The sequence below is a fragment of the Orycteropus afer genome, unplaced genomic scaffold (genome assembly GCF_000298275.1).
Source record: "Orycteropus afer afer isolate SDZICR_OR568_19922 unplaced genomic scaffold, OryAfe1.0 scaffold00153, whole genome shotgun sequence".
NCBI classification, from domain to species: Eukaryota; Metazoa; Chordata; class Mammalia; order Tubulidentata; family Orycteropodidae; genus Orycteropus; species Orycteropus afer.
The window spans coordinates 4,600,884-4,623,104 of NW_006921740.1; the positions used below are offsets into that span (position 1 = coordinate 4,600,884).

The window sequence follows — 22,221 nt, forward strand, 5'->3', positions numbered from 1 at the left end:
ATATGCCTAACCCAAGCCATGGTATTTTCAGTAGCCTCATACAAATGTGAAAGCTGGACAATGAATAAGGAAGACCACAGAAGAACTTATGTCTCTGAATGTGCTATTGGCAAAGAATACTGACAATACCTTGGACTTCCAGAAGAATGAACAAATCTGTCCTGGAAGAAGTACAGACAGAATGCTCTTTTAGAAGTGAGAATGGCCAGATATTTCCCACCTATTTTGGTCATGTTGTCAGAGGAACCAGTCCTTGGAGAAAGATACTGTGCTTGGTGAAGTGTAGGGTCCCCCACTCATCTGTCAGTTTGTTGTACTTCAGTGGCTTGAATGTTTCTGTGAGGATGGAAGCTAATACCAGCAGAGTCACCTATGGTGGACACGTTTCAGCACAGCTTCCAGATTGAGACAGACTGGGAAGAAAGAAGGGGCCATCCATGTATCAAAGAACTGGCCAGTGAAAACCTTATGAATAGCAGTGAAACACTGTCTGATATATTACTGGAAAACTTTATGAGGAGCTCTGAAACATTGTCTGATCAGTGTCAGAAAATGAGCCCCTCAGGTTGGAAGGCGCTCAAAATACGACTGGAGAAGAGCTGCCTCCTTGGAGTCAGTTCTCTATCTCTTAGACACTGGCTTAGACTTCTTAGTAGTAAATGTTGACCAAGTAAATAGCGAAGAAAGAGATCTAGATTGTTTAAAAAGAATTTCATAGATTTTTTTTTTTAACTAGCAACTAGTAAGCAATTTCGGTTTTTGAGTCTCATTAAAATGATTTTATTTGACATGTTTTTAAAAGAAAACAGAGATGAGACTCAGACGACCAGCATTCTAATTTTATCTTTTCTTCTGTGTGCCCTGAGTATCATTTAACGTAATGAGCTTCAGTTTCTTCTAGAAAATAAGATTATTAGATCATCCGAAAAAGAGATCATCAGGACTATTTTTTCCAACATCGGTCTAAGGCTGTTTGTTAACTTACTAAGTTATGCATATGAAAGTATTTTTAAGGCATAAAAACAAAATCTTACATGGTTATTTAACAAGTAACTTGAATGGAAACAGTTAAACTCACATTATTATTAGGAATTATCTCAGAAAATCTAGAATATAGTCCTCTATGGTTCTTCCTCTCTAAATTCCTACATATTATATATTTTTATCTGTTTAAAATGTGTAGATTTTAATGGGAATACCATAATGCAGAAATTCTGTTTTGAATCACTTTCCTATTTGGTATGTTTCTTAATACAGTCTATATTATGAAGTTTATTTGCTTAGTAATTTATAAAAATGATATGGTTTGGGAGAGACATACTCAAAACAATTTTTTCCAACTCATTTAGAAGATAGAATGAAGAGTTGGTTTATCTGAATAACCTGTTTATGGTTATTTTATGATGATGGTGTTCAGTTGATATTAACAGGATGAAAAAAGACAAGTAAGTACTTGGTTTTTATTTTTATATGCTTTGTTGGTTTTGCTTGTGCACATTTGCACATTGTTTAGAATTTTCAGTTGTAACAATGTATCTTGGTACTGTCAGTGATATTTATTATTTACTCACTCTAGGGTCATGATCAGAGTTCAACTCTTGCTCAACACTCTATTGAACTGACTTTACCTAACCATCATCCATTCCATCGAGATTTGCTGCGATATGCCAAGCTAATGGAATGGCTAAAGAATACAGATTATGGAAAATATGAGGGACTAACAAAGGTATGGACTTGACAAAAATGACTCACTGAGTATAGAGCATAGCCTTTGAAACAAGAAAGCATGTGTTCAATTCCCCAAGTGACATTTGAAATACTGTCATGCCTTTTTTCCAAAAGCAGAAAATTATTCAATTTCTGAGTGCTCATTAACCAGTGATAACATTTATTTTATTACTTGGATAAGGAAGAGCTAAATATTGAGCTTCAGTATAAAATACTATAAGTTAAATGCTGTAATTATTTCCTAAGTTTCTTTGTATGTAGTGTACAAACTAGAAACTATAAGGAGTATGAAGATGGTTGAATGATGTATTTGCCCCCTAAGAATTTACAGTCTCTTCTATTAAGCAAGTACTAAGTGCCTCTTTAAGGGTTCTGGTAGTGTAGTGTCTAAGGCACTTGACTCCTAACCAGAAGGCTGGCATTTCAAACCCACCAGCCACTCCTCAGAAGGAAGGTTGGGCAATCTACTTCCACAGTGATACTGCCTCGGAAACCCAAGGAGGGGTCGCTATGAGTCGGATGGCACATAACAACAAGTGATTCTTTATTAACCAAGCATTCAGCTATTCCAGGCCTCCAGCCTCTATGTCTAATGAGCTTTAAGTCTACCTGGGAAGAATAGTCATACATAAAACAGTCAGTCAAAAATGAAGTGCTAAACTGGAAAAGAGTTTAAATATATGGCAGTTTAGAAAAGGGAAAAATCACTGTTCTGAAGCCATTGGGGAAGACTTTATGGAAGATATTGGACTTGAAACAACAGATGGTTTTAAATAAGCCGGAAATAAGAGGCAGAGCATTGCAGAGGTGGAGAGTAAGATGTCCAAATAAGGGCAGGAAAAATAGATGCCATTTTCTTAGGACAGTGAAGGGATATAAGCCTGACAGAAGCAGAAATTTCACATTCTGCATGCTGAAAAATGATGTTGAACAAGATGAGCCATGGCCCTAACAGCATCTCTCAAACAGGGAAAGACTAGATGGGGAAATTAATTAAGTACCTGATGTAATAATTCAGATGAAATGAAGTCTTGAACCAGGCACATTTTGTAGGAATTGAGAGAGAACATAAATCGAAACAGAGCCTCCAGAAGCAGAAGGAGCCTGATGATGCCAAGAGGGCTACCATTACTTGCCTTTTTAGAGTGCACATTCTAGTGGAGAAGGCAGGCAGAACGTTAATTATGTAGAGTTTTAGAAGGTGCTAAGTGCTATGGAGAAAATAAAGCAAGGAAGGAGGGAAATGCTGGGACTGGAGGCAGGTTCCATTTTCAAATAAGGATGGTAAGAGAAGGTGTCAAGGAAAGGTGACTTTTGAGCACAGATTTAAAAGATCAGAGGGTGGAAGTAATGTGGGTTTTGGGGAGAAAACATTCCGGACATGGCACAGTGCCCTAAGGCAAGAGCGTGCTAAGTATGTTTGAAGAGCAGCGAGGAGGCCAGTGTGGTTGGAACACAGTGAGCTAGGGGCAGAGCCATGGAAGAGCAGATCAGCAACTTAAGGGGTGGGACAGGGCAGGGCAAATAGGGAGGCCCTGTGGACCTTGGATTTGGCTTTTACAGTAAGTCAGATGGGGAGGCTTTGAGCAATGGATCTTTGATTTAATAAATGACCATTGTGGTAGGAAGCACTAAGTATGATACTTTACCAGCAATTGTGCTGGGACCTTTATTTACTATAGGAATCGGCCATGGCACCTTTTTTAAAAAATGGAGTAAAGAATTGCCATCTATCTAACTCAGACATAGCTGATAGTATTTTGGATATTCCTGGTTAAAGAGCAGTATAATTAAAATTCTTAAGTTTACTGGGAAACATTTAAAATCTTTTATTTGTAAGTTGTTATGATTTTGGAGTTTAAGAATAGAAATCCAAGTAATGAATAAACCATTTTAATAATTAGTAATAATTGAATTATGTAGGCAGAAGGACCCTAAAAGATGTTCTTGAATTTGAAAGACCGATATATTTTCTCACTGTGGAGTGAGACTATTGGGATTGTTAACGGAAAGGCTCTTCCCCTACACCCATGTGCTTGTGACCAAAAATATCCTAATTGGGAATTGGATAACAAAATCTTCTCATTTTTTGCTAGTTTTGCTAGTATTTGTGTAGTTTTATTCAGAGAGAGACACTTTCTTCATTCTCTTAAGGATTGTTTTTTTATACATGAACCCATTTTATCTTTATTCTAAATAAAATAATTATTACAACTCCTTTCAAGCATCTTAGGTGCAGGTTTCAGGTGAAGGCAGAAGGGTTAGGTAGGAATTTATGAGAGGGGTGATGGCAAGAAAAGGCCAGATTCTGCCTTCCTAACCATGCTGTAATGTCAGTGTATTTACCAATAGGACATTCTTAAATATCCCTGTCTTTCTGGATTTTCTCTTTGAAGTGCCTTTGCTCATTTAAAGTAAAATTTGACTCCCTCTACTAGTACACTGAGATCTTAGGAAGGGAGACATAAACTTTGGCAAAATATATATTATTTAAAATAATGTTGTTGTTGTTGTATGCCATCAAGTCGGACCCGACTCATAGCGACCCCTCCTTGGGTTTCTGAGGCAGTATCACTACGGAAGTAGATTGCCCCATCTTCCTTCCAAGGAGTGGCTGGTGGGTTTGAACTGCCAGCCTTCTGGTTAGCAGTCAAGTGCCTTAGCCGCTATGCTACCAGAGCTCCCATTTAAAATAATAGTAAGTTTAAAATATTAATATAAAAATTATAATTAAAATGCTTTCAAAAAGGGTGTTCATCCCCTGAGATATTTATGTGCGTAATACCTGGCTAACTATTTGAGGTAAGATTCTTTTATTTCTTAAAATCAGTCTTTTAAGTGATATACAGCTTTACTGTTATATTTTGTTTTGTTTTGTTTTGTTTTCATTCAACAATTCTGATTTGGAGATATCTTAAGGAAAATATTTACATTACTGGAATTCTTTGCCTTTTGAAGTTTAGGAGCATTAATATTTTGAATAATTAAACATAAATTATGTCTCCTTAAGAGTTTTGTGCCAACAAGTGCTTTATCCCCTAGTGAATATTCAAATAAGTAATCAATAAGCTTTTTGTCTAATTGTGTTCTCAGTGAGTATTATGGCCCCATCTTTATATATAATGCAGTATTCATGAATGTAATTTCAAGTGAAGAAACAAGACAACAGCCAACCTAGAGATAATTTATGGAGTCATTCTGTGCTAAGTATATTTTGATTGACAAAGATCTTTTCTATGAAATTGACATTTCCCAGGAATGTTGCTGGATCCTGTGGTTTGAACTATTGACAAATATTTTATACTTCATAGTCTCATTTGGTTGTTAAAATGGCAAAAACAGGAACTTTTTTCTTTAAAAAAGAATAAAAGATGAAAACAAACCAGTGTTTCTTTAGTAACAAATAATAATTAAATCCAGGTAACTATTTGTAGCTTGATTGGGTGTACACAGCTCATAAGTCTTGGCAGGAACAGGAAAAGCCATCCTTCTCCAGATTTCCAAATTCTTTAGGGATAAGAATCAGTAGTCATGGCTCCAGCCGTATCTAAGCAAAGCCCTGATTTTGGGTATGCATAATTAGGGCTTGTGGAAAATAGGGATACACTGATCATATAGCTCAACTACCCAGATATCCTCCTCCCCAGGACTATGATGAGTACATGCAAGATATCTTCCTCCCGTCCCCCTATCTGTGGCTCTGGGTTATGCATGTAGGGCAATCAATAATAAAGATGGTCCATCCATGCTTGGGTAGGATATGAGCCTTCTCTCTGAATAAACTCCTGAGATTGGCAGTCAAACTTGAAGATGATTCAGACATCTTTTCTCAACCTCAGTTCTGCATTTGTAGAATTTACTGTGTTAAAAAAAAAAAAGTAAAACATGGAGGTGTATGTAAGAATCTCCAGTCAGCACAAAGTAAAGTTGAGAGAGTTTCCAGAATACTTGAACACATGATTGCTAATCTTTAAGTTAGGTGCTGTGTATAAGGTACTAAGAGGAATACACACACACAGTGAGAGAGAGCTTTCAGTATTTGGCAAGTGAATGAACTGATAGAGTCGCATCTATTGGTGGCCTTTCCCATAGTGAATTCTTTTGAGTACTTGGAAAAAAAAGCCATTTGAGTAGTATTGAAAAAGGGAGACAGCTCAATGAAATAGGAATTAATTTTAGGGTATGTTTTCATTTATATTTGCTTTTAAAGTTGTGTACAAAGAATTACTCCTTTGACTAAGTTTTCTTACAGAGATTATGTGGGAAATGTGTACGACTAATTGAGAAAGAGAAGATCTGTATTATATTTAGTACAAATATTTTATAAGGATATATCTATAAAATATGTTAAGAAAATCTATGTGAAATAAGAGTCAGTATTCAAGTACTTACATTATATGTGTCTATTGAAAAGTGTACCTGATATTTAAAGGAAGTTAAACGTGTTCTAAAAATGAATATGTTAATTTGAAATAATAATGAAAATTGAAGCTTAGATTCTATGCTAAATTTAAAGAAGAGCCAGGTACAAGTTTTCTGCTGTGGATTTACTTAAATTTAGTCAGAGTTTTTCTATAGCATTTAACTTGTTGTTGTTATGTGCCGTCGAGTCGGCCCCGACTCATAGCGACCCCTCCTTGGGTTGCCAAGGCAGTATCACTACGGAAATAGATTGCCCAACCAGGCTTGGAAAAACCTATGGTCTTCCACTATTAAGGAATCTTTCCTGGGGGTACAAAATATTTTTGTGTCATAATAACCAGATGATTAATAAATGCATTTGTATGCTAAGTAATATTTTTTTCATTTAAGCAAGAATGAATCAAATTCATTTTAAGGAAATGAATTATTTCATTATGAAAATTACAGGATATACTAATTAAATTCTTTTTGACAATAACCTGTTTTAGGTAATATCCCCATCCCGACAAGGGTTCAGGGAAACTAAACGTATTCCTTCATTTCCATTGACACTGTATTTAACGCAAAATGGCATTAAGGAGAAAGACTCACAAAGACTCCCATACTCTTCAGGCCTGAAATTCTAAGCTCAAGAAATTTTCTGAGGAAACTGTTCATCAGAGACAAAAAGCTTATTGTACCATTGTCTATCATAGCAAAACATCACAACCATTTAAGTGTCCTATATTAGGGTTTTATTTACTAAATTGTATATATCAACAAAGCACAATACTGTGCAGTCATTAAAAGAAATCATGGAGACTGGAGAAATACATGTACTTTGTATGTGAATGTAGCTCTAACTCAAATAGCCCACACAGTATGACTGAAATTATATTTAAAACGTGTGAAAAGTAATATGAAAATACAATTGGGATTATGTTCGATTTCATATTTTTGTAAGTTGTTGATAAGTTACAATGCCTATTCAATTTTTTTTTAAAGACAGAAAATCACCTGCTTTTTATAGCCTATGAAATACATCAGAATTTTAGATTGCAAAATTTTAAAACAAGCATCTAGGATTTGGGGGGATTGAAAACTGGAATTGTTATATTTGTTTTATTAATAAATTCATTTTTTATTTTAAGAATTACATGGATTATTTATCACGTCTATATGAGAGAGAAATCAAAGATTTTTTTGAAGTTGCAAAGATCAAGATGACAGGGACAACTAAAGAAAGCAAGAAGTTTGGTAAGCTGAGGCACTGCAGTTCATTTTCTTCTTTTCATTTTAAAAACGGTTTTATTTATGACAAAAAAATTTCTAAGACTTTTTAGGGATGATGGAATAAGATACAGAAGTAATGAAAGAGTGAGTCTAACGATATTGCTTTGATTTTTAGGTGCTTCATAGAACAAATAATTATAACTGCCAGTGTGTTTTTTACCAATTAAAATTCTGTAGTCTGACTGACAGATACTCAGTTGTATATTCCCACTGTAATTAAAATATGTATTCATAGGGAAATCGGTTGACCAGAAAATGAAATGCAGCTGGTAGAGAAAATATTAGACTAAGACATGTTGAGAGTTCAGTTTCTGACTCCTAAAAGATCTGTTTATAACCATTTGGGGGCAAGTCACTGATCTCTTGAGTCATTGCTCTCTGCAGGGAAATGAAAGCGATTCCTGGCTTCTCTTTACTTCTCACTGGCTTTTTTGAATCAGAAAGAAAGCTTCAGTGTTTTCTCCCCTGCTAAGGGGCTATAGCAATATCACCCAAATTTCACCTCTGATTATATCTTATTTTTCCAAAGAGATATTTTTGAAGCATATTTTTTGTTGCTTCTAAATATGTTAAATGGGGAAAGCAAACAAACATTATTTGGAAGGATAGCCAGTGAAAGTATCAAGTTGTGAGGTTGGTGATTTGCCGAGGCCACATTCTGCTCTTGCATGTACCCATCCCTGGAGTTCCTTTTGGATGGAGTTCTGTGCTTAATCAAGTCAAAACCTGGCCTTAAATGGCTCTCATGTGTACTCCTCAGTGTGTCTGCATAGTTCCCCTTTAGAATAATGAGTTTAGCATTTGCTTGTTGAAAGGAGCCTATGCCCTAAGCAACTTCAATAATCAGGAAACAGGATTGAAAATTGTTAACACATATTCCCGTTGTTTTCTTTAGGACAAAGAAAACTATCTTAGTACGAAATTGTTTTGTCATTTATGGTTTTTTAAAAAATGCAATACTAATGTATTGGTTATACTTGTCCAGACATTTGCAGTGGTTTGCGTCTGTGAATTCAAATATCCTATACTTCGGTAAAGATGCTCATTAGAAATCTTGGGGCAATAGGCTGTTGGAAACAGAAATGCTAACTCATCCTAAAGGTTAATTGTTCTTAAACGGCACTGTGTTTATATCCCTGTTGATGTTTTCACTGTGGATATGTTATGCTTTTTTTTAGTAAACAGCATATTATTAATGCAGTTACATGTTTAATGTTTTCATTAAGTATATCTGTCATCACTTGTTAGTGAACCATTTTATTTTAGGAAAACTCTTCTTCAGTGTATGAAAAGTAGAAGTAAAAGGGAAATATTTTAAAATACCACCTGAGCAGGACATAAATCCCAGTAGCATAATAGTTTGCCAAGCCTAAGACCCACATTAAGATAAATAACATAATAAAAATACAATTTAAATCAAATATAATGTCTTAATGGTATCATTGCATTAACCTACTAGACATGTTTTTTTTATGTTTTCCAACCCATTAAGGTTTTTAATTATCTTGTTAAAAATATTTTTAATTAATATAATATAGGTTTAAAAGGTAGTTTATAATTTTAAAACAATTAAAATTTTATGTCATTTATATATGTATTAAATAATGAGATAAGGAATAGGAGAGTAATTTGTGTTAACTGATGACACAAGAAAATTACAGTGTCAGTTATTTTGACCTCATCAGATAAAAAAAAAAAACTAAACAGTAAGTAGAGTTCAGAAGATAAACAATTTTCAGTTCATCTTTGAAGATCTAACTCTATTAGTTAGTATTTTAAAGATAAAGCAAGATAAAAAGATAAATTCAAATGGCTTGAAAAGTTCTGAATAAGATAGAATGTGCATTTTTTAAAATTTAAGGTATATTTTCAATGATTGAAATTAAGTGAATTTTTAATAGTAATTATACTTAAAATAAAAACTTGAAATTTTAGAAAGATAACATTTCATTGAGTCAAAATTAAGTGATTATAAATAAAATTTATTTTGTTTTATACATGCTCTGGGAATTCTGGGTCATAGACGCTGATGAGAAGTGAAAGTCAGTTTGACTCTCCTATAGGGGAGATATTCAGGGGAGTCCTCATCTATTTTTGAAGCAGTGTTTATCTGTGTTGCCATCTTCAACATCTACTTAGTTCAAATAATCAAAGTAAATTAAAGGTATCTGGAAAGAATCCTTTCTTTGTGACAAGGTGTTTTTGTATATCATTTTATTTTATTTTATTAATTGGTCTACTTTGAAATCCTCAAATTTATGGGATTTTTCTATCAGAATTTATATTTTACTGAGGTTTTTTTCTTTTCCTCTGTATTCTAAAATATACTTAATGAAATGGCAGGCAAAAGGAATTTTTATTTTTAAAAAGAATAATTATTTTTAAAAGTAAGTTTTTTAAAAAAATATTCTCTGTAGCCAAATAGAACATATATATGATTTGATACATTTGTGTTGGGGGAAATATTGAATATGCCATGGACTACCAGAAGAATGAACAAATCTGTCTTGGCAAAAATATAGTCAGAATGCTTCTTAGGACAGAGGATGATAAGATTTCATCTCACCTACTTTGGACACGTTATCGGGAGGCACCAGTTCTTAGAGAATGATATCATGCTTGGTTAACTGTAATGTCAGTGAAAAAGAGGAAGACCCTCAAGGAGAAGGATGCATACAGAGGCTGCAGCAATGGGCTCTTTCTTACATGGTAACGATTATGAGGATGGTGCAGGACCAGGCAGTATTTTGTTCTGCTGTACATAGGGTCGCTAGGAGTCAGAACAGACTGGATGGCACCTAACAACAACAACAACATAAAGAGCCCTGGTGGTGTAATGGTTAAACACTCAGTTGCTAACCAAAAGGTTGGTGGTTGGAACCCACCAGACACTCCATAGGAGAAAGATGTGGCAAGCTGCTCCCATGAAGATTACAGCCTTAGAAACTCTATAGGGTCATTCTACTCTGTCTTATAGGGTTGCTATGGGTCAAAATCAATTCGACAGCAGGAAGTTGTTTATTATTTTACTAGTACTATATTCTTTATTGGCTACTAAGTAAAGATAACTATATGAAGTCTTGGCCTTTCTCTGGTATTGGAGAACATACCATTGTTGTTGCTGTTAGGAACTGTCAGTTAGTTCCAACTCACAGCAACCGTATGTACAACAGAATGAAACACTGCCTAATTCTGCACCATCCTCACAGTTGTTGCTATGTTTGAGCCTATTGTACAGCCACTTTCTCAGTCAGTTTTGTTGAGGGTCTTCCTTTTTTTGCTGATCCTCTGTCCTTCGCCAGAGACTGGCCCCTCTTAAGAACATGTCAAAGTAAAGAGTTAAAGGCAACAAAACCAAATACTATTACATACACAATTCTGTAATACTTAAAAAAAAAAAATGTCCAAAGTACATGAGACAAAGTATTGCCATCCTTGCTTCTAAGGAACATTCTGGGTATACTTCTTCCAAGAAAGATTTGTTCATTCTTCTGACAGTACATAGTTTATTCAGTATTATTAGCCAACACCATAATTCCAATACATTGTTTTTTCTTTGGTCTTCCTTAGTCATTGTCCAGCTTTCACATGCATATGAGGGGATTGAAAATACCATGGCTTGGATCAGATGTTTTTCAGTCCTTAAGGTGACACTTTGCTTTGTAACACTTTAAAGAGGTCTTTTGCAGCAGATTTGCCCAGTGCAATACGTCATTTGATTTCTTGACTGCTGCTTCCATGGGTATTGATTGTGGATCCAAGTAAAATGAAATCCTTGACAACTTCATTCTTTTCTCTGTTTATCATAATGTCGCTTATTTGTCCAGTTGTGAGGATTTTTGATTTCTTTATGTTAAGGTGTGATACATACTGAAAGCTATAGTCTTTGATCTTAATCAGTAAGTGCTTCGAGTCCTCTTCACTTTTAACAAGCAAGGTTGTGCAATTTGCATATCCCAGGTTGTTAATGAGTCCTTCTCCAATCCTGATGCCACTTTCTGAACATAGCATAGTGACACCTTAAGGTACTGTTGAAATGGCTAGCTGGTAGCTCCAACATGATCTCTGTTTGCCATATTGTTTGATATTTCCTTGAGTTTCAGGTGGCCATGGATGGGAGGATATACATGTCTCTGGTGTGACAAGTTAGTAGCTTATGCTTTGACTTTTGCCTTTTAAGTGTGGTTTTGTATTGCAGGGATAGTATCAGTTGACACATTGTTCTCTGTTTCAAAAATATTTTTAGGTTATACTTATAGTGTTCTTTAGGAGCTCTGGTAGCATAGTGCCTAAGGCACTTGACTGCTCACCAGAAGGCTGGTGGTTCAAACCCACCAGCCACTCCTCGGAAGGAAGGTTGGGCAATCCTACTTCTGTAGTGATACTGCCTCGGAAACCCAAGGAGGGGTCACTATGAGTCAGGGCTGACTCGACGGCAAACAACAACAACAACAACATAGTGTTCTTTAATTTTCTGCTTCATTCATTCTGGTTTTCTTCTTACTTTTCACATTAACTTATAATTTTAAGTCTAGAATATTTCAAAAGGTAATCTCTAAAATTTATATGATAAATATAGAGAAAAGTGTTAGAATAAAAGAAATGTCAAATGATAATACAAGAGCTCAGATTCTTTTATTATACCTGTTCCTTTAGTTTTACCCTTTCATTCACTCATCTGATAATTCATGTTATGATATATGCCTTTCATTCTAGGTGTTTACAAAGCTAGTTACTAAGTAATTCAACTTGATATTTAATTTTTAAATGGTTTTAAAGCCCTATTTCCATAATTTTATCAGATATAGTATGAAATCATTTATGACAGTGGAGATTCATTTCAGGGCATGTGAGACCACTGATACATTTAATATCTAAATGTACAGCCTCATTCTCATGAATTTCCACTGTATTAAATTGAATTATATTTCTCAAAATATTCTTTCTATATTCTATAGTTCTATTTAGTTGCAGAGAATAAACTTGAATTATATTTCTCAAAAAACTTCCAAATATAGTCTTTTAAACTTAAGTGTACTATCTTCATAAACTTAAAAAAAAAAAAAAAATCACTTAAATGTATATGGGTCAGGGTTACAAATACAGACATTTTTCCTGAATATTTAAGTTAAAAAAAAATGCATTAAAAGGCTAGTAAAGTTTTTTTCTCATAATTTCTCGAACAGTAGCTGGCCAACTAAACATGTGTTTGCACCTCTCATTACTCGATGCTCATGGTTCTTTGCATGTGTCTTTTAAACTAGAGCTTAACTTCCTCTTGTGCATGGTTTGTGCAAAATGCAGTTTATTAACTTGTCTTTGTCTTTGATGCTTGCAACCTAATCCATCACAGCTACACTGCCTCGAAAAGAAAGTGCTGTCAAACAGGAAACAGAGAGTGAGTATGCTTAGTGTATTAGTAGGAATTCTCAATGTATGTTTATTTGTGTAATGTGTAGAGATTAGTTCTTTGTCTTAAAAAAAAAAGTTGACACCAAAAATATTGATTGCTCTAAGTTTCCAGGTATTGGTGAAAGAAAACCAACACAATGGTAATGATACGGCTATATCTAAGAAATATGTACTGTAGTTAAAATTATGTCAGGTGGTAGAATATTGTGACAGAAATACATGAAAAGATTTAACTATTGTACTTCTATTTTCAGGCTGTGTTTAAAAACTCTTATAGATATGGTCAGATTTTACATATTGAAGCCAAAGTTTACCTTTCATTCTTCTGTTTTATCATCAGAATATATGTCCTTTTTGACTATCAGCAAATAATACAGGTTAACTGATAAATACTCAAAAAAATATTTATTTTAATGATTATTTATATTTAATTTTGAATAAAAGCATCACATTTTCTTATAAAAATAAGGCATTTGACTGGTAACCAGAAGGCTGGCAGTTCAAACCCACCAGCCACTCCTCAGAAGGAAGGTTGGGCAATCTACTTCTGTAGTGATACTGCCTCGGAAACCCAAGGAGGGGTCACTATGAGTCGAATCTGACTCCACGGCAGTGAGTTTGGTTTTGGTTTGAGTTCCTTAATGTATATAGGATATTGTCTGGCAACATCTCATTTTTCTTAATGGCTGTGATGGATAATACCTAAATACCAGACTAATACGGTTGGTGATGTTATGTGTTACATTTTAGTTTTATCTTAACTGTAACAGGTTTCCAGCATATTTTTTTTTTTTGTCTTTGTTTAGTTTTTAAAGAACTGTAAGTAAGTAGTTCAGTAATTATAAAAGCAGAGTCTCTGGCTTCAGGAATGTGTTAAGTTGAACCACAGGCAGTTGACTTTTTGATTCATCAAGAATGATCAAGTATTGTCGGTTTTGCATGGCTTAACCTATTATATTGATTTAATGTGGAGACAGTATTATTGGGATATGGCAGTTTTCTTGAGAAATATAACAGAGACATGTGAGTTCGTACACTAAGGGATCAGTGACCTTCATCCATATTCATGTCTTTTAAATGAGAAAGAAACCCTGATCTATTTCAGTCTAGAGATATCACCAGGCAGCTTTATCTTTTAATTGGCTTGGGCCTGCATAGACTATATTATCTTTAAGATCCCTTTCAGTCCTATTCTATGAATCTGCATTTTTCACTTCTGTTTACATTATGCTGAGAAGCAGGACACAAATGTTAATGAAAGATAAGAACACTCTTTAATGTGTCCCACATGGCAAATAATAGCTCACAAAGCCATAGAAGACCAAGACAGTGGAAGATAGGTGTGATCTATGCTATGAATCTTTTCTTTATGGAGGTCACAACTTTCAAAGTTTTATTATTTATCTTAGGTCTTCATGGAAGTTCTGGGAAATTAACTGGATCTACTTCTAGTCTAAATAAGCTCAGTGTTCAGAGTTCAGGAAATCGCAGATCTCAGTCATCTTCCTTGTTGGATATGGGAAACATGTCCACCTCCGATCTTGATGTTGCGGACAGAACCAAATTTGATAAGGTAAAGTAAAATAACAAATAAATACTTAAACATTAATAATAGTTTTCTTTCCTAGTAGCAGTTTGCTAGTGCTTTAAATGTGTTCAAAGATTTAGGCTCTGTTGGCTCTCTTAAACATTTACTTTCCAATTCTGAATCTGAAAAAGTATACTTGGTAAAATGGCAGCTGAAATGGGAATTACCAATTAAGTAACAAAAAATATTTATTAAAGCTCATTTGTTATAAATCATAAAGTGCTTGCATCTGAAAACTTAAGTTTTTTGAGCAACTACCAAGAGAAAATAATAGTTTTTGTAAAAATAACTCTTTGCATTGCATTAAATAATTTTTAAAAATTTATGTCCTTTTTCCAGATTCAAAGTGAGTAACAGTGAGTTTTATTTTAGGTATGTTCACAGCCTTGTTCTGCCTTGTTAATTCTACATTTTCCTATTACCTAGTCAGTCTTGGAAGATTTTGTCTTTGTAATTGTATTAAGATTGAAAAGTGAATTAAATATGGAATGTTATTTTGCACATTTAATGCAGTTCTTTCATTATAGGTTCACTTTGGTTTTCTTTAGATATTTGAACAGGTATTAAGTGAACTGGAGCCCCTGTGTCTGGCAGAACAGGACTTCATAAGTAAATTTTTCAAACTGCAGCAACATCAAAGTATGCCTGGAACTATGGTATGGTTCACATTTATTTTGAGTAGTATTATAATTAATATGTGGTCACAACTTCAATAGCATGACAGAAAGGAAAAGAGTATACAATATAAGAATTTTTAAAAGGATTTTTGTCATACCACAAGGGAATAAAAGCAATGAAAGTTGGAGTTTGGGGATCTAATTTAATATTCCAGAATGTCTTAAGTCTAAACTTTCTCTAAATCAGTAGGGGAGGGTGGATTTTAAAAAAAAAAAAAAGAAACATTAAAAGACTAATAAAATATTTTCTGCCCTGTAATTATTCATATATATAAATAGCTGACCAGCTAAACATATTAACTCTTGTTACTTAATGCTCACAGTTCTTTGAATGCATCTTTTAAACTCAAGTTGAACTTCTTGTGTATGGGTTGAGCAGAAGAGAGCTATTTAAATAGCAGTTTTCACATTTTAGTAGTTACTAAGAAAGAATATAATTTTAAAAAAAAAAAAAAAAAGATGGTTTTTGAGTGTGTATACCAAGGACTAACATAAAGATGGCCTGATGAGAATTCAAAAGATCTGAATCTTTGTTACAAGATTTTTACTAACTAGTTATAGGACTCAACACAGGGAACTCTGGTGGCGTAGTGCCTAAGGCATTTGACTGCTAACCAGAAGGCTGGCGGTTCAAACCCACCAGCCCCTCCTCAGAAGGAAGGTTGGGCAATCTACTTCCTTAGTGATACCACCTAGGAAACCCAAGGAGGGGTGGCTATGAGTCGCAATAGACTCAATGGCAATGAGTTTGTTTGTTTGTGAGTGATGGGACTTGAGGCCAATTACTTAATTCTTAGGTTTTCTCATCGTAAAATGGAAATTATAGTACCTGTTCCTCATGCCTGTGAAGTAGTGTAAGAGTGAATTGCGAGATTTGCTAGAATATTTTGAAAAACTTAAAAGCTTAATGCAAATTAAATGATTTTTGAATTAAAGTCATCTCATAAACTTATGCCTCAGGAAATAAACATTTAAAAGTAGTTTAGAAGGGAATGAGAAATTAAATGATGATTGCAAATAGTTGGCATTTATTATTAAGGTTGTTGTTGCTGTTGTTAAATTTACTTCCTTACTGGCCTCTGTAAGAATTTTTGAGAACATTTTTTTTTAATGCTGAAGTTCTGTTAGAATGGTTGTTGGCAATTTCCTTCATTTTTTAATTCTCTCCTGAAAGTTGTTACTAAATATTTTCTGTATTTTGTTAAGCGGCCCTATGTCTGCCTGCCTCACCTGAGCACCTTTGTGTCTCCCTCCCTTCTCCTTCCCTTCACATGTGTGCACGTACACACAGACACATGTACACACACACAAACGACTCCATCATAATCCTTGGATAAGAGCAAAGCATTTCATGAACATTCTTAAAGAGCATATTGAATTATATAGCTTTATCAGTAAAATACTACCTGTAAAAATCATTATTTTTCATAATGTATTTTCCCCTAGGAATTTTAAGACTGAGCAAGCTTTTGTTTTACAAACTAGTCAAATTGTTGGTCATTTGTTATGTAAAGTACCTGAATAATTTTTGCAGACTGAAGCAGAAGAGCTGGATGGAGGAACATTTTCAAGGCAACATAATTCTGGCACACCACTGCCTGTCTCGTCTGAGTATGTGTTGGTTATTACCTACTGTCTACTTGGTGGGGGGGGCCGCCTAGGTTGAGCATAGAATAGTGCTGCGCATTGAGGGGTCTGGATGTTTTCTAACCTGGCAGCACTCAGAGCACCAACGTGCACTTCTGTTGTCTTACTAAACATTTTACTGATGTAGTTAAAATTGGTCTTGTTTTATAGTTCTTTGGCTTGTCTTTGCTTTAGTAATCACCGAAAATGCAATTAATGCACGTTTGCTGGTAGGAAATAGCCTTTGAATTACAATGTATTTTTCAGAAATCAATAAGCACATTTCAGGACCCAGCTTTACAAATGATACGAAGTTATTTTAAATGACAAAACTTAATTTCAAAAAAAATTTTTTATATTGAAAACTGTTTTTGAGGGATTAGTTCATATCTGGATATTTTTAGTTTGAAATATAAAACGTTAGCCATTTTGTACGTACCAAGTGGGTTAAAGTTGAAGATGACTTCACCTGAAGATTATAACATTCTATATTTTATATGATTTCTGAACAGGAAGGATATGATCCGCCAAATGATGATTAAAATATTTCGCTGCATTGAGCCAGAACTGAATAACCTAATTGCATTAGGAGACAAAATTGATAGCTTTAACTCCCTTTACATGCTAGTCAAAATGAGTCATCATGTCTGGACTGCACAAAATGTGGACCCTGCTTCCTTTCTAAGTACTACACTGGGAAATGTTTTGGTGACTGTCAAAAGGAACTTTGACAAATGCATTGTAAGTTTTTAAAAATAATTTAGAATTCTACGTATTACCTAAAAAAAAAAAAGGTAAATGTATTTAAATTAAGAGATTTCTAGCTACCTACTAGGAGATCTGCTGTTCATGTCTCCTAAAACCTTGAAGCACAGTGTTGGCTGCAAGATATCTGAACAGAGCTAGTTTCCATTCTACTCTATGAATCTTGACAAATTCTGCAACAGATGGCATGGTAAAGCAGCTGCTCAGAGATCCACTAGGTAAATTACTGACACCTTGGTTTACTGACCAGTGACTACTGATATAATGGAACACTTGAAGCTATCTAAATTTGGATTTATTGGTGTTATTCCTTTAATATAGTCCAATAATAAAATTAATAATTGGGTTATTTTAATTGTGTAAATTATTTGATTATTTTAATAATTTATTTCAATTATTTAACCCATAACTATAATAATTGTATTGCTTTATTTTTAAGAATAAATTGTTCTTATAGGGACTTCCAACAATCATGATTATCTGCAATCTAATAGAAAAAAGTCATTAATAACTTTGTTATTATCTGTTAGCTTTTGGTAAGCCTGAGGATATAAGTTGAACTAGACCAAGTCCTAAAAAAAAAAAAAGTTTCATTTTATTAATGTACCTACTTTGTAAAAGAAGATACGTATCTTTTGAATATTTTTGTTCTAAGAAATGAAAAAGTAATCACTAAAATTGCTATATAACCTTTACTTTATATCCAGCTCTTAAACATCCATAGAGTAATAGGAGCTAAAAATATTAAGGTTAATTAAGATCTGTAATTCTTTATACTTTTAAAAAATAGTATTTATTGGGTTTTTTAATGCATAAAAACAACTTGTAAACTTAGAAACTTAAATGTCACCTCAGTATACCCATAACCACTGCCATCAAGTCGATACCAACTCATAGTGACCCTATAGGACAGAGTAGAACTGAGTTTCCAGGAGTAGAATTGATTTTCCAAGACTGTAAATCTTTATGAAAGTAAACTGCTTTGTCTTTATCTGGAGCAGCTGGTGGGTTCTAACCACTGGCTATTTGGTTAGCAGCCAAATGCTTTAACCACTATGCCACCAGAGCTCCTGTCACTTCAATAGCCTTAATCATCCTTCTCTATCAAATTATTTCACTCGGTACAGGTTTCTCCCACTAGGCGTAAAGTAGAGCATTCCTATGAAATCTGTCATAAGCCAGAATGGTGTAAAGCAAAGAAGCAATTGCCATTAATTTGTATGGGGAAAAGTTTGATCATTCCCAGACCCAAAAATAACATACCAAATCATACCAAGTAACACTTATACCTAAAATGCATGTATAGTGTCTACAGACACAGTTCAAAGCTATGGCGGCTTGATGCTGAGTGTGGCTCCTGGAGAAGGAGCTTCGTGATGTCACTCTCACTGCTCAGGGTGCATACTGCCTCTTTAATGGCTTGCTGCAAAACAAACACTGATTTCTTTTGGTTAGCAAAAACAGGTACTAATGTAGGCCTTTCATAAAAGCAAAGTGGTATTCGTTCAAAAAGCACACTTTTAAAAAGTGGGGATACCTGTATTTGAAATCTTATGAAAATTGGTCATTTACAGTTTTTTCCTATTATCCCCTGACTTCTTCAGAGATGGTGATTACCTGGAAGATCTGATTGTAGGCATATAGCCAAAAGGAAAAGAAAGAACTACCAAAGGCTAAGAAAATGAGTCCCATGTGACAGCTGGGACATTAAAACATGAGGGGATTACATATTTCTAGAATATAAAGGCTTAATTGCTTTTACTCTGGTAGTGCCTAAGGCACTTAACTGCTAACCAGAAGGCTGGCAGTTCAAACCCACCAGCCACTCCTCGGAAGGAAGATGGGGCAATCTACTTCTGTAATAATACTGCCTCGGAAATCCAAGGAGGAGTCGCTGTGAGTCAGGTCCAACTTGATGGCACGTAACAGCAACAACAGTAAAATACAACTTCATACAGTACCTCTCAACCCAGTGGGACACAGTTGTTAAAAAAAAAAAAAAAAGATATAGTATCAGTTAGATATAGACATGGGCTCAAATAAAGCACTTAACACATTCTTTGGAACAGAGGAATGGCTTAATGACTGATAGTAATGGTGGTGGTAGTAATAGTAGTAATTAATAATAGGTCATTAAAGAATGTTAATGGACAAGGTTAATGACATAACATTAACCTGGGAAAAGGCATAAATTAACATTTTCTCCTAAATTGCAAGTGTTTCTAAAGGACTTCTAGCCACTAAAGAGAAGGATGCTTCCTTCGGCTTCCTGCCATTCCTCCCTGTCTTACTTTAACTCAGGTCTTCTCGAGGTGTCCAGTAGATTGTATGTGCTCAGTAAGTGTTACATATTTTAATGTTTGGGGTAAGAGCAAGGCTTGCAGCATAAAAAAGTTCAAAAGTTAATGGATCTGTGTAGTGAGCAAAAAGCATGGATGTCATGTGGCTACAGAAAATGGAAAAGATAGCATCTGAGTTTGACAATTTCATCTGGTGCCCAAGGTCAACATATCTGGTATTCTCCAAAGAACAGGGCTAAGAAAGCTAATCAAGACTGAACTAGAACTAAAACTAGAAATTAACTTACACATCAAATACCACCAGGCTGGACCCTGCAATCCAGTACATTTCTTACCCTTGTTTGCTTTTCAAGATTGCTTACACTGTAGTGACATAGATTTGCACTCTTAAATCTTACGAATGATATGTTGTTGTTGTTGCCGTGGACAAAGGGCTGGTAGTGTCTCAGTTGGAGTCTTAAATAGGCTTAACTATATTCCTGTGTCCTTCTGGTGATGGCAATGAGTGGGCTACCAGCTGGAAATTAGGGGTACCTTCAACTTGAGAGAAATTTGGATGCTTCTGTCACAGATTGATTTTATTAGTGATTTTTCTTAAAGGAATGCATTCTTTCTACCCTACCAGTCACAAAGCCAGAGAGGGCAATTCTTATTTAGAACATTTTCTATTAATGTTCAGTTATATTCAGACTATAATTTGTATTTGTATCTTGTGCATTTAAATGCCACACAGAACTCTAGACTCCCTGAGAAGTATACAAAACCACAATTGTTTCATAATTGAGTGGATTGTTTGAATTCAGATGTCTAGATTCTGTCTGTATAAGCATGTCTTTTACACTTTACCACTGTTATGTGCAAGTACTTTCTTGCTGAACTAATTTAGAATAAGTAATAAATATACAGAAAACTAAATAATACAAATTCATAATAAAAATACTGATCCTTCCTGTCTGTCCTCATACCCACCCCAAAAAAAATACTACTACACAACCTGTCTATCCAAAAAGAAATTTTAGACTGGTAAGAATGGAATTGTCTGTGGTTCTCAAAAGTTACCAGATAGCCACCAACTAGAAATAGATGAGCGCCTTGTACTTACCTTTCATAAATGATAGAGATGTTCATTGATTGTTTTTACTTTGGCCAAAGACCTGAGGTTCACAAGTCTTGACTATATTGTTTTCAATAACTTGGGCTTTTTCTTTGATTTTTTGATTCTCAAATGACAATTAAAACAATTTTTTGTATTCTTAAATCTATAAAAGTAGTTTTTCTTAATTATTCCTGTTAAAATTCATCTTCAGTTAGTAAGCATCCAAAACATTCTAGGTTCTGAATTATATCCCACCTCTATGATGTATACATTTTATTATAATTATCTGTAGTGTCTAAGTTACTTGGCTATCTCTCTCCCTTGCTTTCTGCCTAACTTTAGAGTAACCAAATAAGGCAAATGGAAGAAGTAAAGATCTCAAAGAAGAGTAAAGTAGGAATTCTTCCATTTGTTGCTGAATTTGAAGAATTTGCTGGACTTGCAGAATCAATCTTTAAAAACGCTGAGCGCCGTGGAGATCTAGATAAAGCATACACCAAACTTATCAGAGGAGTATTTGTTAATGGTAAGCTTTGGTCGTGTCCTAAGGAATTTTTTAGTTGGTTGGTTGTTTTCATTATTTCTGGTCATTTAGAAATTGGGGGATACACATGCTCAATAATTCTATACAGTCTTTGTTTTGTAGGTTTTTGGAAATCAAAGATTTCTTAAATTCTGAAAACAAACAGTAAATACAGCCTTTTCTTAACCATAAAGAACCATTTATATTTTAAGTTGTATATGGGCATATCACTATATAAAATTGAAAATCATTTTTGAAACAAAAAATTGGCTTCCCAAAGTTCAGTTGCATTTCATAAGAGTCTTCTAGGAACGTTGGCAGCAGTGTCTGTCTGTATAACTAAACAAATCAGTTCACCTTTTTAATCCTCAATTTTCATACCTGTTACGTGAGGAAGTAAATTAGCTTCTTTATTCTCTTTGAGACTTTATTTAGATTTTAAAGTATCATTCACATTCCTCCAGTGGCAAATCCCACAATTAAGTTACAGAAATAGTTTGAACATATCATTTAATTGGAAACAACTGATCTGATTAAATATATTCAGCAGTTTTGAATGCTAAAAATGACAGAAAGTAGAATTGTCTCACTTAACATACTTTCATGGGAAGCAAGTCTAGGAAAAAGATAAATTTCATGATCAAATGTTTGCTTGATTTTGTGTGTGTGTGCGCATGTGTATACAAAGTAGCTTTTCTTTATTGGATTGTATAATTATATATATATATGTTGTTGTTGTTGTTGTTATTTGCCGTCGAGTCGGCCCCGACTCATAGCGACCCCTCCTTGGGTTTCCGAGGCAGTATCACTAC

General features: G+C 34.4%; 1 protein-coding gene across 1 annotated transcript in view; it reads left to right on the forward strand.

Annotated features, from left to right (window-relative positions):
• EXOC1 (exocyst complex component 1) overlaps positions 1–22,221 on the forward strand; it is a 156,235-nt gene that overhangs the window by 111,198 nt on the left and 22,816 nt on the right. Inside the window, exons 8-15 of the mRNA XM_042781704.1 lie at positions 1,577–1,726; positions 7,281–7,386; positions 12,776–12,820; positions 14,244–14,407; positions 14,971–15,078; positions 16,634–16,710; positions 17,238–17,466; positions 21,229–21,412. Of these exons, the coding sequence (XP_042637638.1) occupies positions 1,577–1,726; positions 7,281–7,386; positions 12,776–12,820; positions 14,244–14,407; positions 14,971–15,078; positions 16,634–16,710; positions 17,238–17,466; positions 21,229–21,412 (1,063 nt within the window). The remainder of the gene's footprint in view (positions 1–1,576; positions 1,727–7,280; positions 7,387–12,775; positions 12,821–14,243; positions 14,408–14,970; positions 15,079–16,633; positions 16,711–17,237; positions 17,467–21,228; positions 21,413–22,221) is intronic.